Here is a 19,887-nt window from a genome sequence, read left to right as displayed (position 1 = left end):
AAGATAAAGATACAATTAAGCATATTTTACATTTTTTATAATAAAAGTCATGTTATACTTGTGCGTTATTTCAATTGGCAACGTGTCACACAAATAAAATTAAAAAGCACAATAATAATTATTGATTTATGAAATTATTAACGTTTGGTCACATTATTAACTTTTGATTTATGAAGTTTGGTTGTGTTCGTGACACTACTATTTTTATTTGTTTTTGTCAAAATAAGTCGATTCTAATAATTTTTGTACTATTACAAGTTAAGCATATACATTAAATAAAGACGATACAGATAATTTAAGAATAAATAAAAAATACGATTCAAATTTGTCACTTTATTTATTCTAAAAATTACATTAAAATACGGAGCACATTATCCGGGGGCGCAGAACTCTTTTCAAAGCGCTGCGTTCTGATATCGTCCCACAGGAGAAAATGTTGCAGATTATTGGCTGATCATCTAAACGAGCTGGTAAATTTTGTAGAGGCAACTCTGTAGTATGCAATTTTTAATGAGGGCTCTTTCCAAGAGATGCCTTTAATGTGAAAGGCCAGACAAATTCGAAAGCTTGGCGAATAACGGCTCATTGAAAAGATTTTTATGAAAAGCTCGATTGGTCAAGTAGTAAAAAAATAATCGGCAAAAGCGCAAGAAGTGCGCTGTTTATCTGTTATTGTATATAATCTACGCTCAACTGTCCGGCGTGACTCAAATTTCTTGATATCCCTGAAAAAATATGATTAGTTGAAAGTACTTAGAAACGCGCGATTAATTAAAATTTTAATTGAAAAATCAACGTTTTCTATATTTCACATAAAAACAGTTTTAAAGTGGTTCCGAGAAATTTTACAAATTTATTACAGATTTTAAATATATAAAAGTTTATTATACGTACATCCATAATTTCTTACAATAGTTTTGTCTATGGATATGTTTTTATATGAACAAAAAACTGTTGTATACATAAAATAAACATCTTTAAAGTAAATTTCTGTCATTAGTATGGTGAATTAAAAATTCAAGTCTCGTTTGATATGAAAAGCAAATCTTCGAATTCTGGTAACCATACATTTAATCACAAATCAAAGTTTTCACATATAACAGCGTTCCACTATAATGTTTTGATAGTTAAATATTTGTTAGCAAAATCAGATTTAAGGGTTAGTCTGTACTTTATTAATTCACTTGGATAGGGAAAATCTAAAACAATCTGAATAAGCAATAGCTAGTTTTTCATCTGATGTAGATACTTTTTTATATTTCTATATTTTATTCCTAAAAAATGATCGAAAACAAAATAATGACAAGGAAATGATTGGAAATGCTATCGAGTGGTGTTACGAACAGAAAGATGTTTTTAAGTTTTTAAAAGAAAATATTTTATTATTATTACTATATACATTTTAAGATTATATCTGTATTATTAAAAAATCCAGATATGTCACCTATAAAGTTTTAAAAATATTTCCAGATTAAATTTGTATATGTAAGATATGTAAGATTTATTAGATACAAATATATGGACGGATATTGTATTTTATAAAGCTTTCTTTGCATGTGCATGTGTGCTTGCTATATTTAGAAACTGAACGCTCATCAAATTAATAACTTTTGCTTGGATTTGCATTATTAATGCTCTGCGAACGGAATCGAAGTGGTTCCGGTTCAAGACTGAATGTTTGCGTTAATTAAGCGCTGGCGAAGTTCGTTTTTTTTCTTCTCGTGTATCGGGGGCAATTTTGGATTCGGCGCTGGATTTTGTTGTTTCGAGTTGCAAATTGAATTTCGCCAGCGAAGTAGTACCCTCCGCGGGGCGTATTGGGCGCTTCGGCGATGGCTATGGGATGGGGGTTGTATGCGAGATGGTTGACGATCTCTGATTCGACTTTTTTTTCATGTTTTCAGCACGGTGGCAAACATCATCACCATCATCGGCACGGGGCTCAACGCTCGCAGAGCCTCAACCGCGGCCACTCTTTATCAAGGGCCGAGGGAATGTGGTGACACCACGGGACCTCAGGTAATTTTCATTAAAAATTATTGCTCATATTTTAATAATTGTTATGCTATTGAAAAAAAAAAACAATAATAAAAATATAAATGAAATGTATTTCTATATAATGTATATTCTACTCAAAGCTATTTAGCTACTAAATAAAAAATATCTAAAATGGATTCTTAAAATATATAATAAAGCGTTAATCATCCTTACTATTACATGTACAGCCATTATTGAATTTCAGCCTTCTATAATTAAAAACTTATTATTGTATCTCATTTTATCATATACCATTCAACCATATTAATTTGGGTCTTTACATTTTTATTTAATCGTCAATTAACCCACTACAATCGGATATTTTATAATTAATTGATACGGTAGTCGATATATCCACATTTTTTAAATAATCAATCTTGTCTATATGGTAATTTTTTACTTTAACATTATTTGTATCTATAATTATGGTTTCCATCAATGTAAAATTCTTGATATTTTTACACTCGTATGAGTTCAAAGCTATCATATAAAAAACAGATGATTGCCAGATTTTGGGTTTTTTCACTAAAGTACATCTTATTCGCTTCTTTCTCCAACACAAAAAGGGATTTTTTCGTGTGAATATATGATTTGTGGTCATGTTTAACTTTACTACTTTTTGAATTTTTTAATTCAGCTAAAGCTTAATAAACTATAATTATCTGCATAGAAAGAACATCTATTTATTACAAATAAATTAAAATATTATATGCAAAATTAAATATTGTGATTTATTATAGTTCTTCTAACTATTAAGGTTTTTATAAATAAATAATGAAAACAATCAGAAGCCGCAGTTCTAATGATATATATGGATCAATGGCTATTTATTGTTTCTTAATTTATTTGTAAATCTTTGATGCTACAGGAAAATTAAAGAATTTTAAGAATCACACATTCAATATAATAAATTTAAATTAAGAACATTTTAAGGGCTTACTATAATTATAAAAATATTTAATCAATATCTGAGAAAGATCATTTTAAACACTTTATATTTGTGCTAATTGGGTAATTGTGTTTTAATCATGACACGTTTAATTTTTTTTAAAAGCATTATTAGCATTTAACATTTTATTATCGTTGATATTTTAATTAATAAAAATGCGCTAATAATAAAAACCGGCCCCAGCTGTGACATCTATTTCTATTAAATTAAAATACATATAGTAATTTATAATTATTTATATAGATGTCACCGATTCACAGATCTGCAGTCTGTTGATTAATACTTATTTGTAGGTTTCGATAGACTTACCCAGTTTGTACAGATTTACACCGTTGTAATGCATTGGGCTAACGCCTATTAGGTTGCAACGTAAGAATAAATACATAATATATTATTTTTGTAGTTCATTGTATGTATATCATATAATTGTTAAAACTATTTAAAATAATAACTAAATATTGAAAATAATACACGATGTCTTTATTATACTGAAAAAGGCCGACGCTGTATGTAAATATGTATATTAAAATGTATTTTTTTTGTTCGAAACGTAATGTTTAAAATAATTAAATAATAACGATAATTGAATTGTTTTATAAATGTTAGAGCTAGACAAAAAACTTATGCTATAAATACTATTTAAACATATTTATAATATCATATAAGCATAGTAAACTAGATATTGTTATTTTAAATAGAGTAAACGTAGTCCACATGTTTTAGACAAATAAAGATTAAAAAGAAAAGTTATTTTAAAATATGTTAAGAAACACGTGGCGATATGTGAGTTAAAAGAGGAAATGTCTATGTCTTTCAAAAGTCTCAAGTTAAACCATCAGATATCTATCAATGCTAAGATCAGATACTAAAAGTATAAATGTAACTAGTTAAGTAAAAATAATATGCATATTGTATATTTATAATTAAATATGAAATAAAATATTGCATAATAGTATTATACATTTTAATTTAGGTTATTATTTAATTGAAATAGTATAATAAGTATTTTCGAGTAAATTTTTGTAATAAAAAAATTTATTAAAACCTAAATATTTAGATACATTATATCATATTAACAGAGTATTATGTTTGTCTTAACTCAAAACACTAATGGCAAATTAATGTAAATTTGTTTATTTATTGTATATAATATTTTACTCATTGATAGTCTATTAGGCAATTGCTATAAGTGCGTGTATTAGATAAATATACTATATAAAACAGACTGTAGTCTTTTGATCCGAAAAAGATATGATCGTACACAACCGACTTGATTTATGGACTACCCTGCTATTCGATTGAGCCTTATTGGGCTTCTTGAAAATTACCGCGGAATACTTAGTAGTTTATTTCTTTTCCGCTATTACGATATTACATCGATACACATAAAGTAAAGTGTTACATAACGTAAACTAATTTATTGTTTTAGCGAGTTTTTGTTTGTTGTTTTACAAAATATCGACCGCCCCCCAAGTTTTCTTATCAGCGTTAAGAAAACGCAATTAAAGACTTGTATAGAGGGACGTAAAAAGCTATTCATTATTTTGAACAATGTAACAAGGGTTCTGGGAGAACCCTATCCGAACCCTGTTGCGGTTATATATGCATTTATCACACCCTTTCCGAGCCCCTTTCTCATTGATTGTTATGTTTTTTGTGTTTTGTTAGGGAAAAACATCGATTAATTATGTAATGGTGAAACGCTGCCTAGCTCTTTTTTATTTAATAATATTTAATTATTAGATTTGTATATAATATCAAAACGACAATAGATAGTACATTATTTTTAAGATACATATTGTGTAAATCGAGAGATAAAAACTGACTAGTTTACTTTAATTCACAGAAATTAAGTAATAGTATTTTTTTTATGTAATTTCTAACATGCTCGTTAGCAAAAAAATATAGTTTTAGACATTTGATTATACTTTTTTTATGAATTACTTGTATTGGAGATGTAAGATTTTTATAACTTGTGTATTATTAGTGGCTAAAAAGTTTTATTGTAAAAAAGTATAAAGTTAGCCAAATTCTACATAACGCCATTGTCATTAGTGCAATCAAATAACAATTTACTATTTTATTTTCTTTAAATTAATTTATAAATAACACAATTGCATAAAATCACGTTGTGTAATTATATACACTGTGTTTGATAAAAATCAAGCAATAACATTTTATCTATTTATTTAATTTTAAATATCATAATTTATTAATTTATTTGTAGAAAAATTCAAAGATATTTACAAATAATTTAATAGTTAAGGTACTACAAATATTTATTTTCAATATATCAATAGTTAGAATAGTGATAATAAAGAACTTGGCCATAAATACAAAACTATAAAATAGTTTTATTACTTGCGGTAATTGAAATCCATTAAAATTAAAATAATAATAGCAATAAATGTACATATATGTAAATATATTATCGCCATATAGAATTTATGCAATTGAGTAGATTTTTTTAATTAAAAATAAAAAATTAACTCAGAATACTATTTCTAGCTTTCCTCCCACTATTATATCTAGCTGTGGTGCAGACAAAAAATGATAGATGCATATATTTTTCACTCATCTAGAAAAGTTATTTTTATTTTTATGAATCTGTTTGAGATAAGACACATGCTTATCTAAGCCCTAAAATTTCTTTCAAAGAAAGTGGTTAGAATGTGTTTATTAAAATCTCTAATCCGTGTCTAGTTCACAAATAAGGCTTTTTATAATAATATGAGTCATGGTTTGTACTACAGTACTAAAACGTTAATTTAAATGTAATAATTAGTTTTATATATAATACTATACATGTTACTAATTTATTAGCATTATTACGTTTAGAATTATGTTACTTAATACAATATAATAAAAAATAAGAAACAATTAATCGTCAAAATCTAAAATCTAAAAAGAAAACTAAAACCTTTAATATTTCTACAATAAATCAAGTATTTGGCTAAGATTGGAGCTATTAAAAAGCATTTTTCTGTCTCTAAATCTATTTCCATCGTAATCTACGATACTAACCCAAAATATTTGTAAAGTGTCTTCTAGAATAAAAATAGCAATGTTCCTTATTTGTTGATTAATATGAAGTTTTTAATGATAAGTAAAAAAAAGTGAATTTTGTATTATTTTTATTGCTATATTTTAGATGACTTGAAATTTATAAGAAAATAGTATTAGTATTGTTATTTATTGTAACTCTTGGTAGCATTTGCAAAAAACCTATAAGAAATGATAATAATTTATTGTAAAATTATGCTTTGATTCATAAACTATTCAAATATAAGATTCAAAAAGATCTGTTCGACTTAAACCATAATATTTTAGAGTTAGAAACTAGGTTGTTTCCATAGTTAATGAGCCATTAATACCATTTAAAATCTCAGCTGGGCCATTTCTCTTTATTGAATTAAATATATTTTTTTGAAATATTCTGACAGATTAATCAAAATAAAACATAGCAATTATTTTTACGAAACGTACACAAACTTTACCACCACTATTTCAAAGTAAACAGAGTAGTAAACTGTAATGAAAATTTAACGGTAAATACTTGGGTGATCACTTGAATTCCACGCTGATTTGCCATCATTGCCATCTTCAATAGAAATATATATAAATATATATTTTTATATATTTTTTTTGTTTTATTAATAGAAATATATTTTTTCAATAAATGGACGATTAATTATACTTTTTCTGATATGCTTTTTTGTTGTGGAATAACATCTGTTCTATTTTTTTACTAAGCTACATACAACAAAAATAATATTCAATACATTTTTCTACTAATCTATACAATTAGCAATATATACCAACGATTAAAGATCATTGTTATTATGCACTAGTATTATTTATTCTGGTTATAAATATTTTTTTTTTTATTTTAAATTAAAAATATTGCAATTGTAACTTTTACTTCATTTAAACCTATGATTGTAGATGTATTTATTAAAATAAAGTACAGTATACTTTCGATTATCAAGGCTAATGCTGGGAAGAGAGGGCATGGAAAATCTAAACTATACATTTTTATTTGCTTTTAAAACATTTTTTTTTATTTATAAATAAAATCTGAGATTCTCGTTTGCTTTTAATAATCTCTTAATAATTTTTGAATACCAATACGAATCTCTATATCGTTATATTCAATGCCGTCTTGTGACTAATATAATTGATAATATCTACTTCCTTATATTCTTACTATCACTCCCTTCCTTTCAAGCATTAAAAACATGGATCATTTAAATCGATATCGAACCACTTCTAGATGTTTTTCCGATCAAGATCTTCAAAGCATTTTAAATTATTTTGCGTATTTCAGATATATCACTTTTATTAATTTCATCAGAATTCAATAAAGAATTTTTATTTATTGGAAGTGTTACTGGCTTAACTTTTGACCAAGATTGTGCTATTCGATGTATAGCATCCAATGCTATTATATTTTTTCAGAAATTAAACATTCCATAAGAGTTTTACTTTCTGTGGCAACTCTTTAATTTGGTAAAAATCTCTCACTTCCACATTTTTCAGTTATCTATCCATGCTCATTTTTGTTTAAAATACTCAACAGCAATATTTTATATTTCAGTCCCAAGACGTACCACATCATTTATTTCATGTCGCGCGCATTTTCATAAAAATTGATATAATTAAAAAAAAAAAAATTATCACGGGTAATCAAGGATATACTGCAAATGTTTTAAAAAATATGAATGAAGAACAAACATAAATGAACAATTTTATTTTAAGGTGCATATGTATATAGTGACACCAATTAAAGCTTTCATAAATAAATTATAAATTTACAAAAAACTGTGTTTATTATTGTTTTTATTTATGTGTAGTGAATAATCAAATATATATAGATAAATTAGTATAAGCTATTATATTGTAATAATATCATGTACAGCGTTTGCCTTTAATTATTTATTTTTAATTTTCTGTATTTTTTTACACTCTCAATAATCCATCCGTTTTGAATGTGTAAAACTGTCCTTATATTAACACCGTTCCCGACGGGGAATTAATTTGAGAGCAGTTTATTAAAGCCACTCTTGACTGTTTCAGGGGGTATTCTGACGTGCGGCGAGTGTGGTCAGCGCGGCGTTATGGGCAATAAGCTGTCCTGTTCTTGTGCGCCGCTAATTCGTAAGGCCTATCGTTACGAAGATGGCCCATTTCAGAGTTCTCGTCGCCGCGATGGACACCTACTCAGGTAAAGTTTCAACGCTAATGTCACAAGTAGTCTCCCGTCCGTGTAACACCCTGTTCCTGTAACTATGTAAACGATCCTCCAGGAAGCAATAAGTGGGTCATCCAAATGGAGGCGGATCGACCTTAATTATACTTGGAAATATACCCTTTGTGATTATTTTGATTTTAAACTTTTATACTATTTTTAACCTGATTTATTTGGCATAAAAAAATTCAGACTAAAAATATTAAGTCGGAAAAAAGCAATACATGTACAATAGCGGTTAAGAATACATTTTTTATTATTGCATTGTAAAAGCAAAAGAAATATGATGTGAAGAAAAAAATATTGCTAGCAATATATACTTTACTGATTACATAAGCATAGCTACTCAAAGTCGGCAATTACTTGAATTATTGTTTTTATTTTAATTTAAAAATAATATTAACCAAAATCTGAAACAAAATATTCACACTCGTATTAGAATTTCTCTTAAAATTTATTTAGTTACACAGCAGGAAATTTTGGGGAATACGAGGTGTAATATAATTTTAGATTGAGCTTTTCTTTTCCTTCGTATTTGTACCATTGTCAGTGGTATGACATTGGAAGCATAAGTTTAGTTTGTGTTTAATATCCATATTATCACGCGCATCAATTTCTTAACTTTGAATTTTGTGTTAAAAATAAATTAAAGTGCAGTGAAATAGTGCAAATGTTGAATAAGACTATTGGCGAAAATACTGTTTCCAGACAAAGGCTTTAAAAATGATCTACGTATTTCTAACAGAGAAATTAGCGCCCTAATATATATACCTACTGATGAAAATGTGAAAAAATTAGAAACATCATGTTTGATTTAATCGCTTAATAAAATATAAATGTGTATAAATAAACAGTATTGTATAAAAATTGCTGAGCAATTATTAAATTAAGTCGCTGATTTTTCTGAGAGATTTTGATAAATAAATAATATATTTAATATGTGAGGTATGCGAATATATTAATGTAGTATCATTGTAGATATTTTTAAATGATTGCGAATAGAGAGCAGGATGATCATTAATGATAATGACAAATTAACATAGGATAATGATTTGTTATAATGGACCAGAACGTATTGATTCAGAGAATCGAAATACGGAGAAATTTCATCCTTTCGTATTTAATCGTATCGTGATGAAAAATACAAACGTTTTATATAGAGAATATCTTCGCAATCCAAGTTCTAAAGTCCCTTAATAATTTATATAAACAAATAGAATGGATTATATAAAGTCAAGTGTTTTAGAAAAATATGGCCCAAATAAACATCTATTAAGACTGGTTGATTGATTGTAAGCATTCTGTTTTCTTGCTCTCTTAAATTTCTCAAGAAATAAGAATTATCATTTTCACTTCTCGATTTTCTTAAAAATACTTTTTAATAAATAAAAAATATAATGTAATATATAATATATAATTATAATAATCAGTGGCATATTTTATATGTCGTTGCTAGGTGTGCTTTATTTGAAAAAAAAACAAAGATTTTTATTTAGAAAACAAAATAATTTAGTATTAATAATATATTCATTTGATTCTTTTCTTTTGAGATATAAATTTATCAATTATTAATTAATGGAAATCAAGCTAAAGGCTCATATTCTTTCCTGGCATTGCGTACTTTGATAACAGGTATTTATCATATTAAGAACAGAAAATGATCGTTCTTTTGAAGCAGTACTGCTTGGAATAGTTAATATCAATATATCTAATTTGTATACTTCTTGAAAAGCTGACTCAAGATTATTTTTTTCATCAACTAATTCATGAACAGGTGTGAAAATTTGATGCATGACAAAATAACAGTAAGCTCGTTTTTTTAAACATATTTAATCAATCATTGTTTTATAAAAATCTTATATTTTAATAATTCAATCATCTGAATTTTTTTCTTTCTATTGCGTATATATTTATTTTGCATGGAGATAGATATATTCTAGCTCAGACCACAGAAAATCGGCACTTAATTTACATACTCATACTGTCACCTATTTTACTGTATAACTGATTAAATTCAATCTTTTTATCAATAATTAAATCATTTTGTTTTCAGATATATAAAAATCCATAATTAGTCGCAACTGTTATTTTTTATATTTGACTTGTTGCAAAACGTCATTATTTTTTTACAGCAATATATATTATCTTAAGATTCAGATTGTTAAATGTTGTACAATACATCAGTTATTCCAATAAGTTTGATTGTTTGAAAATCTTCTAAAATGTATCAAAATCCCATAATTCACATTTTTCCAGAATGTCTATTAATTCACATCTGTATTATTGTACTGTATTACTTAATCAAGATGTATAATTGGTGTAGGGGATACCGAAGAAAGTCTTTTAGCTATAAACTCTTGAAAACATAATTTCTTTTAATATCTAGTAATAATCTAGTAAATAATGCAGAAAATCTATATAGAGTTTGCACTCTTATATTATATATTACAATAGAAAGGACTTGCTGTAATATTAAATTCAAAACATGGGCATTCAGTATGTAAAAATAGTCAAAGGGTAAACTTCGAGAACTTTGGATTGCAAACAATTTATATGCCCAATCATAAGCCTGTCCAAACAATTTGTCTTGAATTTGATATCCTTCAACTATATTTACAACGTAGCAAAATAAACCATTCGCTGTGTCATCAGAACTAACATATGTTAAACTATCAAACCGTTCGTGAACTTTACCTTTATAAACAAAACGTAAAACTGTTAAAAGCTGTGCTTTTGTCATTATATCTGAAGTTTCATCAATATTTTTGTCATTATATCTGAAGTTTCATCATAGCAGCTAAATTCACTTTATTTTGAATATAATCTTTAATTACATTAGTAATTGCTTCAATTATATCATTTGTGTTAATAGTTTAGTACCACGCATGCAATATTTAAATGAGTATTTAAAACAGAAACATATTCTCAAAGTGCATTTAAAAATTCAATCTTTGTATTCATCGTAACATCAAAAAGGTGGTTCTTGTTTTCCTAGATATAAGTTTTAATATTTGTCTATTTTTATTAACATGTTCATAATGTCGACTTATATCAGCTTTACGTGTCAATTCAATTCGTTGTTTTCCAAACATTTTTTGGGAAAAAAATGATTGAACGTGTTTTTTCTGTGCTGTTACCAAATTTTTAAGGTCCGCAAATCCACTTTTATTCCACACGCCATTTTCTTTAAAAAGTAATAAACACGGTCAATAGAAAATTCTTCAAAAAATTAAGCTATTCGATTTGTTCATATTTTGAAAATTAAAAATTTCCGTTGTATTCAATTTTGTTGTGTCTGTATTATTATTATTATTATTAATGCAGTATATTATTATTTACATCTTTGTATTGTTAATAAGCAGAAAACTTGATGGTCGTTAAAAGGAACAAACATCAAATGGATGATGATTTGTTATAATGGACCAAAACGGATCGTATTCGTGTAACGAAGGAATTTCAAGTTCCTGTAGTTATATCCGAATTGAAAAGAAAATTGTCAATAACAGCTGTTGCTACTAATTTTTTTTTATATTTCAAACCTCTTTAAGTTATTAAAAAAACGAGAATTAATAAAACTGCCGACAGGCAAATTTTACAGCGTAATTTTATAGAGGAAGCCCTCATACATTCTTGCAATCAGCTGATTCCCACGTGGAGTGGTTTCTCTTATCTGATTATTAATGTAGCTCTTAAATTACGAAAGCAGAGATAAAACCGATTAGAGTAGTTGAGAAAATCGTAAATATTTTTTGCTATTTAAATATTTCAACTTATATTAAAAGCAGGTATATTTGCAAACATATGACACGAACTAGCACTCCGGAATAAAAAATGCGGCAGTTATAATAGTTAAATAAAAAAGGTCCTAAAAAAATTTAAAAAGAAAATTCTTGATTTGGAATAAAGTTTATATTGCTTATATTTATAATTTTACTCAGAAAAAACCTATCAACGTATTTTACGAGTTGTGTATCTGCACTTTCTAATTTATGTTTTTTTATCATAATCAAATATAAATATAGTGAAAAATAAATGACAACACAATACTGTATTGATAAGCAAATTAAGGTATTCATTGAACCAAAAAGGTTTCAGAGTCTCCAAAGAGAAATAGTTTGAATAAGTTGTACAAACAACGTTGTTTATCTAATAGTTTCTTTTTAAATGTACAGATAAAAAATTAATGGTAATTAAATTGGTCTAGACTAAACACTGAACTTTATACATTGCTTTTTTTCAGACTGTGGGCTGAAGTGTTCCACGTGTCATCAAGTGGAGCCGGTACCGTCAAATGGCAGCAGGTGTCCGAAGATCTAGTCCCTGTCAACATCACTTGCATCCAAGATTCGCCAGAATGTGTCTTCCACATCACGGCCTACAACTCTCAGGTGGACAAGATACTAGACGTGCGATTGCTACAACCAGGTATGAGTAAATCAAGTTAATCAAGTTTAGAATATGTGAAACTCAATAAAATCAGCTATGATCAAATAAGGAAAACAGTTTAAACAAATACTTAATGTAAAGAAGATTTTACACAACATAGCAATGACGATTTTAATGATTTTACACAACATAACATAACAACATAAAATTGTTCACGTGCATTAAAATTCCGTCATTTTATGGTCTCGTATGGACATTGGAATCTGTTGAATGGCAGGGGCAAGACGAATGGTGACCCTGGCCGTTATTAAATAGTGATATCAAATGGAGCAATAAAGGATTCAAAACCGATTTACAATTGTGTATTTGTGGCCAAGGGTTGATTAATTAGCGTGTCGTATGTATGTGTTTGAACTGTTTTCCTTTCTCTAAGATTAAGGACTGACAAAAACGTCGGGTCAGTTACTCATATTTTTCCATCAGTCGGTCTTACACACAGTATATTGAAAACTCAGTTAAAATATGTAGGTATAAAAAATGACTATGGCGGTTTATAAAGATTTTTTTATTAGTTTAATCCACATACGCTGTGTTCTCGTGTGTGTATTGTACTACGTCGGTCGGTATTGCGTATAATTGAATATTTGAACATCCGCGAGTCTTGCGTCTGGTCTCTGAATAACGAAAAGATCTTATATTAAAAATTCTTAAGCATCAAAGTAGAAAAGGTACCGCATAAATCTTTGGCGGTCTTACGAAAACGTTTACTTATGCATAAAGACGCGGTTTCGTATTGTTAGTAGTTATGTACTGCTGGTGTTTGCTTGTGCGACAAAATTAATTTTATTTCGATATTATTTATTTAAGAAATTCTAGTCCTTTAAATAAATAACATATATTATTATATTACGTGAAAGGTGTGCCAATTTAATTTACATATTAACACTGCAGCACTAAAGTCAAAAATTATACCACAATAAAACAATATTAAATTTTACTGTATATTAGGGACACCTTATATGGTAATTGTTACGTGCACATTATGTCGCACAAGTGTGTTTGAATGGTTTCAATGTATCAAGAAGATAATGTTAGAACCAGGCGTACATTGATTTCTTAAATTACAGATTACATTGAAGCACAAAATTGTGGCAAAATATCGGCAAATGACCTTCTAAATAATAGCAATATCAGTTTAACAGCAATAACGTTACAAATAAATAAATTTTGCAGTATTTTTTTTCATTACAAGATCGCAATTTCAGGATGTGGAATATATATCATTATGTAACAGTCAAATTGAAGGCAGTTTCTTTGCCACATTTGCCTGAAAAAAAACTTTTAGATTGCTGCAAAGGGATTTATTTAAATAAATATCAAACCATTTTTGTTCCACATAATCTATAATCAAGATATTAAATCGCTTCATTGCTTATTTTGAACTCCTAATAGGTACTAGGTTCTAATTTTATTCACAATTTATATAAGCTGTTGAACTCCTAATACTAGGATCTAATTTTATTCATCAATTTATATAATTTGGATAGCTATAATTTTGTAGCATACTAAAAAAGTGTACGTTTGTAATAAATCAGATTTTTTCGTTTCTAATTTAATTATTCCTAAACAGTTTTATTTATTTTTTAAATTGTAGATAATATTAAAATGTATCAAAAGTACTTATTTAATATTTTCAAAGAAAAATGGAATAGCTTATGAAATTTCATAAAGAGTTATAAATGTAATAATAGCAATAGAATAATTATTTACCTAAATAAGTTTTAAGTATTGCAGAATACAATATACTCTCAATTATCTGGGCTACTTTTGATGCATTTTATTATTATTTAATGTTTAAAAATAAGCAGATTAGATTTTAAACTATGAATTTTTATTTGATTTAAAAATATGTTTGACTTTTTTTATTTAATAAGAAAATCTGTGATTCTCGTTAATTTTAAAATACCTCTCAATATTTTTTTAATATCAGTACGAATTATTTTAAAAGCTATAATATTGCTCTATTCAATACTCATCTGGTCGATCAAGTCTAGAAAAGTTTCAACAGAAGTCAGGACCTTCTTGTGATATATGTAGTTGAAGTATATTCGTAACTTATATTTTCACTATAACTGTCTTTCTCTTATATTTGAGAGACAATATAAACAACATATGCTTCATTCAAACATTAAAAACCCGGATTATTTCTTGATATTTTCTTGATCGACATTATAAAAGAATTTAATATTTTAAATTTAAATTCAAATCGATTATTTGCCTTAGTATCTTCAGAATCCAATACATTCTACGTAAGATCAAAGACTCTTTCTCCACGATAAAACAAGTGTTACTGACTTTACTTTTGCCCAATATTATGCTATTCCATATACATTCAATATCGTAATTTTTTCACTAGAAATTAATCATGCTATCATCTTCTTTAACAAGAGAAGCACTGTATATCTATTTTATTGATGTTATAACACCTTTGTCCAAGGGTTCAATTACACTTGTAATATCAGGCGGTAAAAAAATTCGTAGGCAATATACTTTTATTCGGATAAGAAGGAGAAATATCTATTAACAATATTACTTTTTGTTACAACTGTTTTAAAAATCTCTCAATTCAGCAACCCAAACAGCTTTTAATAATTCTTCGAAGAACTATCTATCCGTTTATGACATTTTATTGTTATAGTAATCAAGAAGAAGATTTCTTATTTTAGTCCCCTTGAATGATCTAGATTTTTTTGTTTTCCAATCCATAAAAGTTTAATTTTTTGAGTTCTGGGTGCATTTACGCAACACATGACTCTTTAGATGATGTTAAATTTCAAGGTTTCACAGATAATTTTTGAACTTTAGATTTCCACGTTTAAATTATTACTGTATATTCCTATGTAAATTCTGAACAGTTTTAAGGCTCTAACTCTCTGGTACTCATTTCACTTTGTATCACATAAAAGATAAAATTGTTAAATAAATAGAAACGGTAAAATTTTTGTGATAAATGTACTTCATTATATAGTAATCATGTTTGAAATTTCTGCTAGATATTTTATATTTAAAAAAATATACTTTTTAATAAAAACACGTTTTTAGCTATATTTGGTTAAAAAGCTTATAAAATATCCTAAATAGTTATTAAATTTACTAATAGCAATACACCTATACTGCGTATTTACTGTAAATATTCTACTACAGATTCTTATGAGGTCAAAGTTACTACAACGCGTCTAAAAATATTATATAAGACTGTCTTACACAAAAAATAATTTCGAATTGCTGCTGTACAGATTTGCGTTAAACATATATTGAAAATTCATACAATTTGAAAAACTTTTAGATTTCATTAAATTAGTTACAAATATACATTCTTTACTTTTACATAAAACATGTTATCTAAGACTCCACTTAACATTAGTGATTTTTAGGTTTTATTTTTTTTAAATTAACTTACTAAGCAAATATTAACTTTTGCAATATTTATAAATTAAAATTAAATCTGAGATATTTTCCTGCTTTACTTTTATGACTAAGGCTTTGAATAATATTTCTGTCTCATATTGGAGTTTTGGCTCTTATACCTCATTTATTCTTCATATATTCTCATGATTGTTTCACAGAAATGGAACCTGTCATATTCTGAGTGCACCATAATTTTTCGCAACACCCTCAGCTTTGCACCTGGCGATTTTCCGCGCAACCGAATTATCGTCGGCTATGAAATATTTACGAGTCCCAAGCCGAAGTCGGCGACGTCTTTTCCTGGAATTTGCAGACACGTCGTCGTCGTTGTGTTGTGCTGTTGTTTCGAAGGAAACTTGGACGCGTTCCCGAGGGAGGCGGTCGTGTATAATGCATGTGCTTGCTGATAGAATATACCTAGCTAACTTCCAACGACTAAATGTGCCAAAACTCCTTCCCTCGCACACATACATAACCTATTATGTAGACATATTATACTGCGTCGCTCAAATAAATTCCACTGTACTACAATTCCTATTGGGCCTATTCATTTTATAAATAACTGGCAGATATTCACAAAGTTTTACTTACAATAAAGTACATCTTTAATTACATGAAAATCTGAATTTTATACACTATTACTATATCTGTAGTCATCTAAATAAATTAGCGTTTAATTAATATTATTATTTACATATACATTAACATGTGAAGTAAAATGTGTTTTGGTTCTTGAAGTGAGCACAACTGAAAAATACTTGTTTCCATAATAAAACTTGACTTTCATGTAGTAAGAACATGAAGAAATAATATATCCTGTAAAGGAAAATTTGTATCGTTATTGCACTATTGATTTGACGATTTCTTGAATCTTCTTCTCTAATTCTCGCTACACGTAAATTAGGTAGTGATTTAGTTACTCTGTATCTTCCTATTTTTTTCATTTTTTTACCGTTTATAGGAAGAAAGACATTTTAAACGTTAAATAACTTCAACGCACGGTAAATTTAATTAATAAACGGTAAATTAATTTCATCGCACAAATAATTTTATTAAAAGTATTTAAAAGGCTATAATTTTATAAACAGGTAATAATCATTTAAATTAAAAGCATATTCTAATAGAAATGTGTTACATAATTTTTTTCTGTAGTCGGATTAAGTAACTTATCCTAATTCTTCAAGTTAATACATAAGACATATATTAAAACGTTATTTATTAGCATTAATGAACTCTTGTACTTGTCTATTTAGTATTTTTCGATTTTAAAAATATGCCGAATTCAAAACGATTTAGGGTTATTATTATTTTTCGATAATTCAAACAGGTTTTTTTATATTGTTTTTGTATAGTAGCAACAGCTGTTATTGACAGTTGTCTCATGATTATTATTGACAGCCAAAACGGCCTTAAATTTTTCGTTAAAACAATTAGGAAATATCAATTCAGAGCTAAGCTCGAAATTTTAACGGGCAAATAAAGATAAATTATATATTCGAAGAAACCAGACATTAATTTCAGTAATTAAATATTCACAAAATCCAGAATCTTTTACTAGTCAAAAAAATAATGAATTCTATAGTTATTTTTCAAAAGTAGAAATATGTAAATTAAGACAAATTTACATATTTCTACTTTACAAATGTCTCGACAAATTCTAAGAACCCACGTGATTCCATTAGATTATTTGGATCCATTGATAAAACTTTAAAATTTATCACTGGCACAACAATAAGAGAAATAATTTTTTTGATCCTTACATAGAGTAGTGTAAGAATACCAAAATCTTACGGATTAAAAAAGTATTATATTTAAAATATTTAAATCGACGAGCCAGAGAAAGAGTAATTTACAGTGCCTATTTGAAGCCTTGTTGTCGATTAAGCCAAGATCAATACAAAACGAGAGGAATTTTCCCAGAATCGAATTTTTTTAACAAAAAATGAACCAAGATGTTGAATTTTACTTTGGATGGTTTGATGTTTTAAAGGGATAAATGTGATTAGTTGTGCAGAAAGTTACTACAAAAAGTCAAATCTATGTGAATATATATTTGACATATTTCTAAATGTCTTTTTGACTGGATATAATCAAAATATTTATGTATATAAATATTAGAGTAATTACGGATTTACCGATTTATCCGAAAAACTGGTGGAATATTCTTATATATTAATATTTTATAATCAATTCGTTATTTTCTTTCTTCATAAGCCTCTCAGTATCTTTCTTAAACACTAAATTACCCGTAAAAAATATTTAATTTTATTAGAAGCAATCGGGTTATTATCGATATGTTATCGTTTCGATATCATTGCCATTGCTGTAATGATAATTTATTTTTATTATTATTGTAATTTTGTGAAGTCATTATAGTATATGTATTAGAATAACTGCTAAGCAAATTGAAAAAGTGGCGATTTAAATCCTTAAAATAAAACGGATTTTCTTCGTAATCTAAATTTTAATGCCATGTTCCAGTAGTAAAATTGTGTCGGGATCGTTTTGAAGAGTGACTTTGACGTTAAGATCGCAATCTTTATGGCGTTTCGTCTCATTTTTACGACTTGAATATTGATAGGAAAATGACTTAATCACCGCGCTCCGCACATAAAAATGTTTGCCCTAATATCGGAATGTTAATGCTCTTGGGAGAAAGTTTCGTCTTTTTTTTAGTCAAAGCTCAAATAACTAGAAATAGTAATAATTCAGATTCAGTCGTAAACTGTCGCCTATTTTAATACTAAAAAAATACGTGTTATATAAATCGCATCCACCCAAAAAGTTAACACTAGGATACAAATCTATGTGAATCGAACGATAGTCTGGCAGAAGCAGTTAATTGTGTTTACTTTCGCCAACCATGGTTTGTATGGATGGATGGTTTGTTTGGCCAGGAAAGTGCATTGGGAATTTACCCAAACACTCAGACGTGCTCTAAAATTCTAATGTCCCTCTCTCAGCTTTGGTCAGATTTAATGATCCGTCGTATTTTATAGTATGTGACCGCAGCTTAATGTTCTCAAAGTTTTCTTTGACACAAACAAACAAAAACCAAACGAGATTAATCGTCTCTAGAGAATGATTAATAATGCTAGATAAATTATAATTAATTATATTTACCCCTTACAATGTGCAATAAAACTCCACATGAAAAAATGTGACACATAATCATTAAATATGTAGATAAATAATATAAAATAAGCTTTTATTTAATTTAACTAATTTATACATATGAGTATATTTATATATTAAGTAAAACAACGCGTTGCTTAAATTTTAATGTTTAGTATGGAATTAAACTCAATGGGCCAATTGACCTTTATAAAATGTGAATGGTTAGGTCGTTACGTCATTGTGAGATTTATTACAAAATATATTATTAAATATTTTTTCTGAAATCACTAGTGATTTAAGTGCTAATAAAGATGAATAAAAATAAACTATTTAATTTAATTTTTCAGGAACCAGAATTGGTCAGGCGTCAGAATGCTTTGTGTATTGGAAAGACCCAATGACCAACGACACATGGGGGTTGAATTTCACATCCCCCATAGACGCAAAACAATTTAGAGAATGCTGTGTAAGTTTCGCACCTTTTTTTACATATTCAATCAATGAAATATAAAAAATGAAGTATGAAATAAAATATTAATAATGTGTATTTGAATTGATTTAGTTTTTTAAAACTTATTTATCGTATACAATTTTTTATATATTATTTTTGTATGTCGACATGTGAACTAGATTCCCCAGCACTTTGTATGCATTACACCGATTATTATTATTGTTATTAACT

The 19,887-nt window shown here is 27.4% G+C and overlaps 1 protein-coding gene across 1 annotated transcript in view; it reads left to right on the top strand.

Moving 5' to 3' along the window:
- Window positions 1-1,908: 1,908 nt before the first annotated feature.
- Window positions 1,909-19,887, top strand: part of sif (guanine nucleotide exchange factor still life) — a 257,972-nt gene continuing 239,993 nt past the window's right edge. Inside the window, exons 1-4 of the mRNA XM_088184510.1 lie at window positions 1,909-2,019; window positions 8,063-8,210; window positions 12,475-12,659; window positions 19,553-19,671. Of these exons, the coding sequence (XP_088040636.1) occupies window positions 8,104-8,210; window positions 12,475-12,659; window positions 19,553-19,671 (411 nt within the window). The 5' untranslated portion in view covers window positions 1,909-2,019; window positions 8,063-8,103. The remainder of the gene's footprint in view (window positions 2,020-8,062; window positions 8,211-12,474; window positions 12,660-19,552; window positions 19,672-19,887) is intronic.

Source organism: Plectrocnemia conspersa, unplaced genomic scaffold (assembly GCF_051122295.1).
Source record: "Plectrocnemia conspersa isolate PC_06_02 unplaced genomic scaffold, ASM5112229v1 ptg000004l, whole genome shotgun sequence".
In the NCBI taxonomy this organism is placed as follows: Eukaryota; Metazoa; Arthropoda; class Insecta; order Trichoptera; family Polycentropodidae; genus Plectrocnemia; species Plectrocnemia conspersa.
This window is presented reverse-complemented; position numbering and strand designations above follow the sequence as displayed.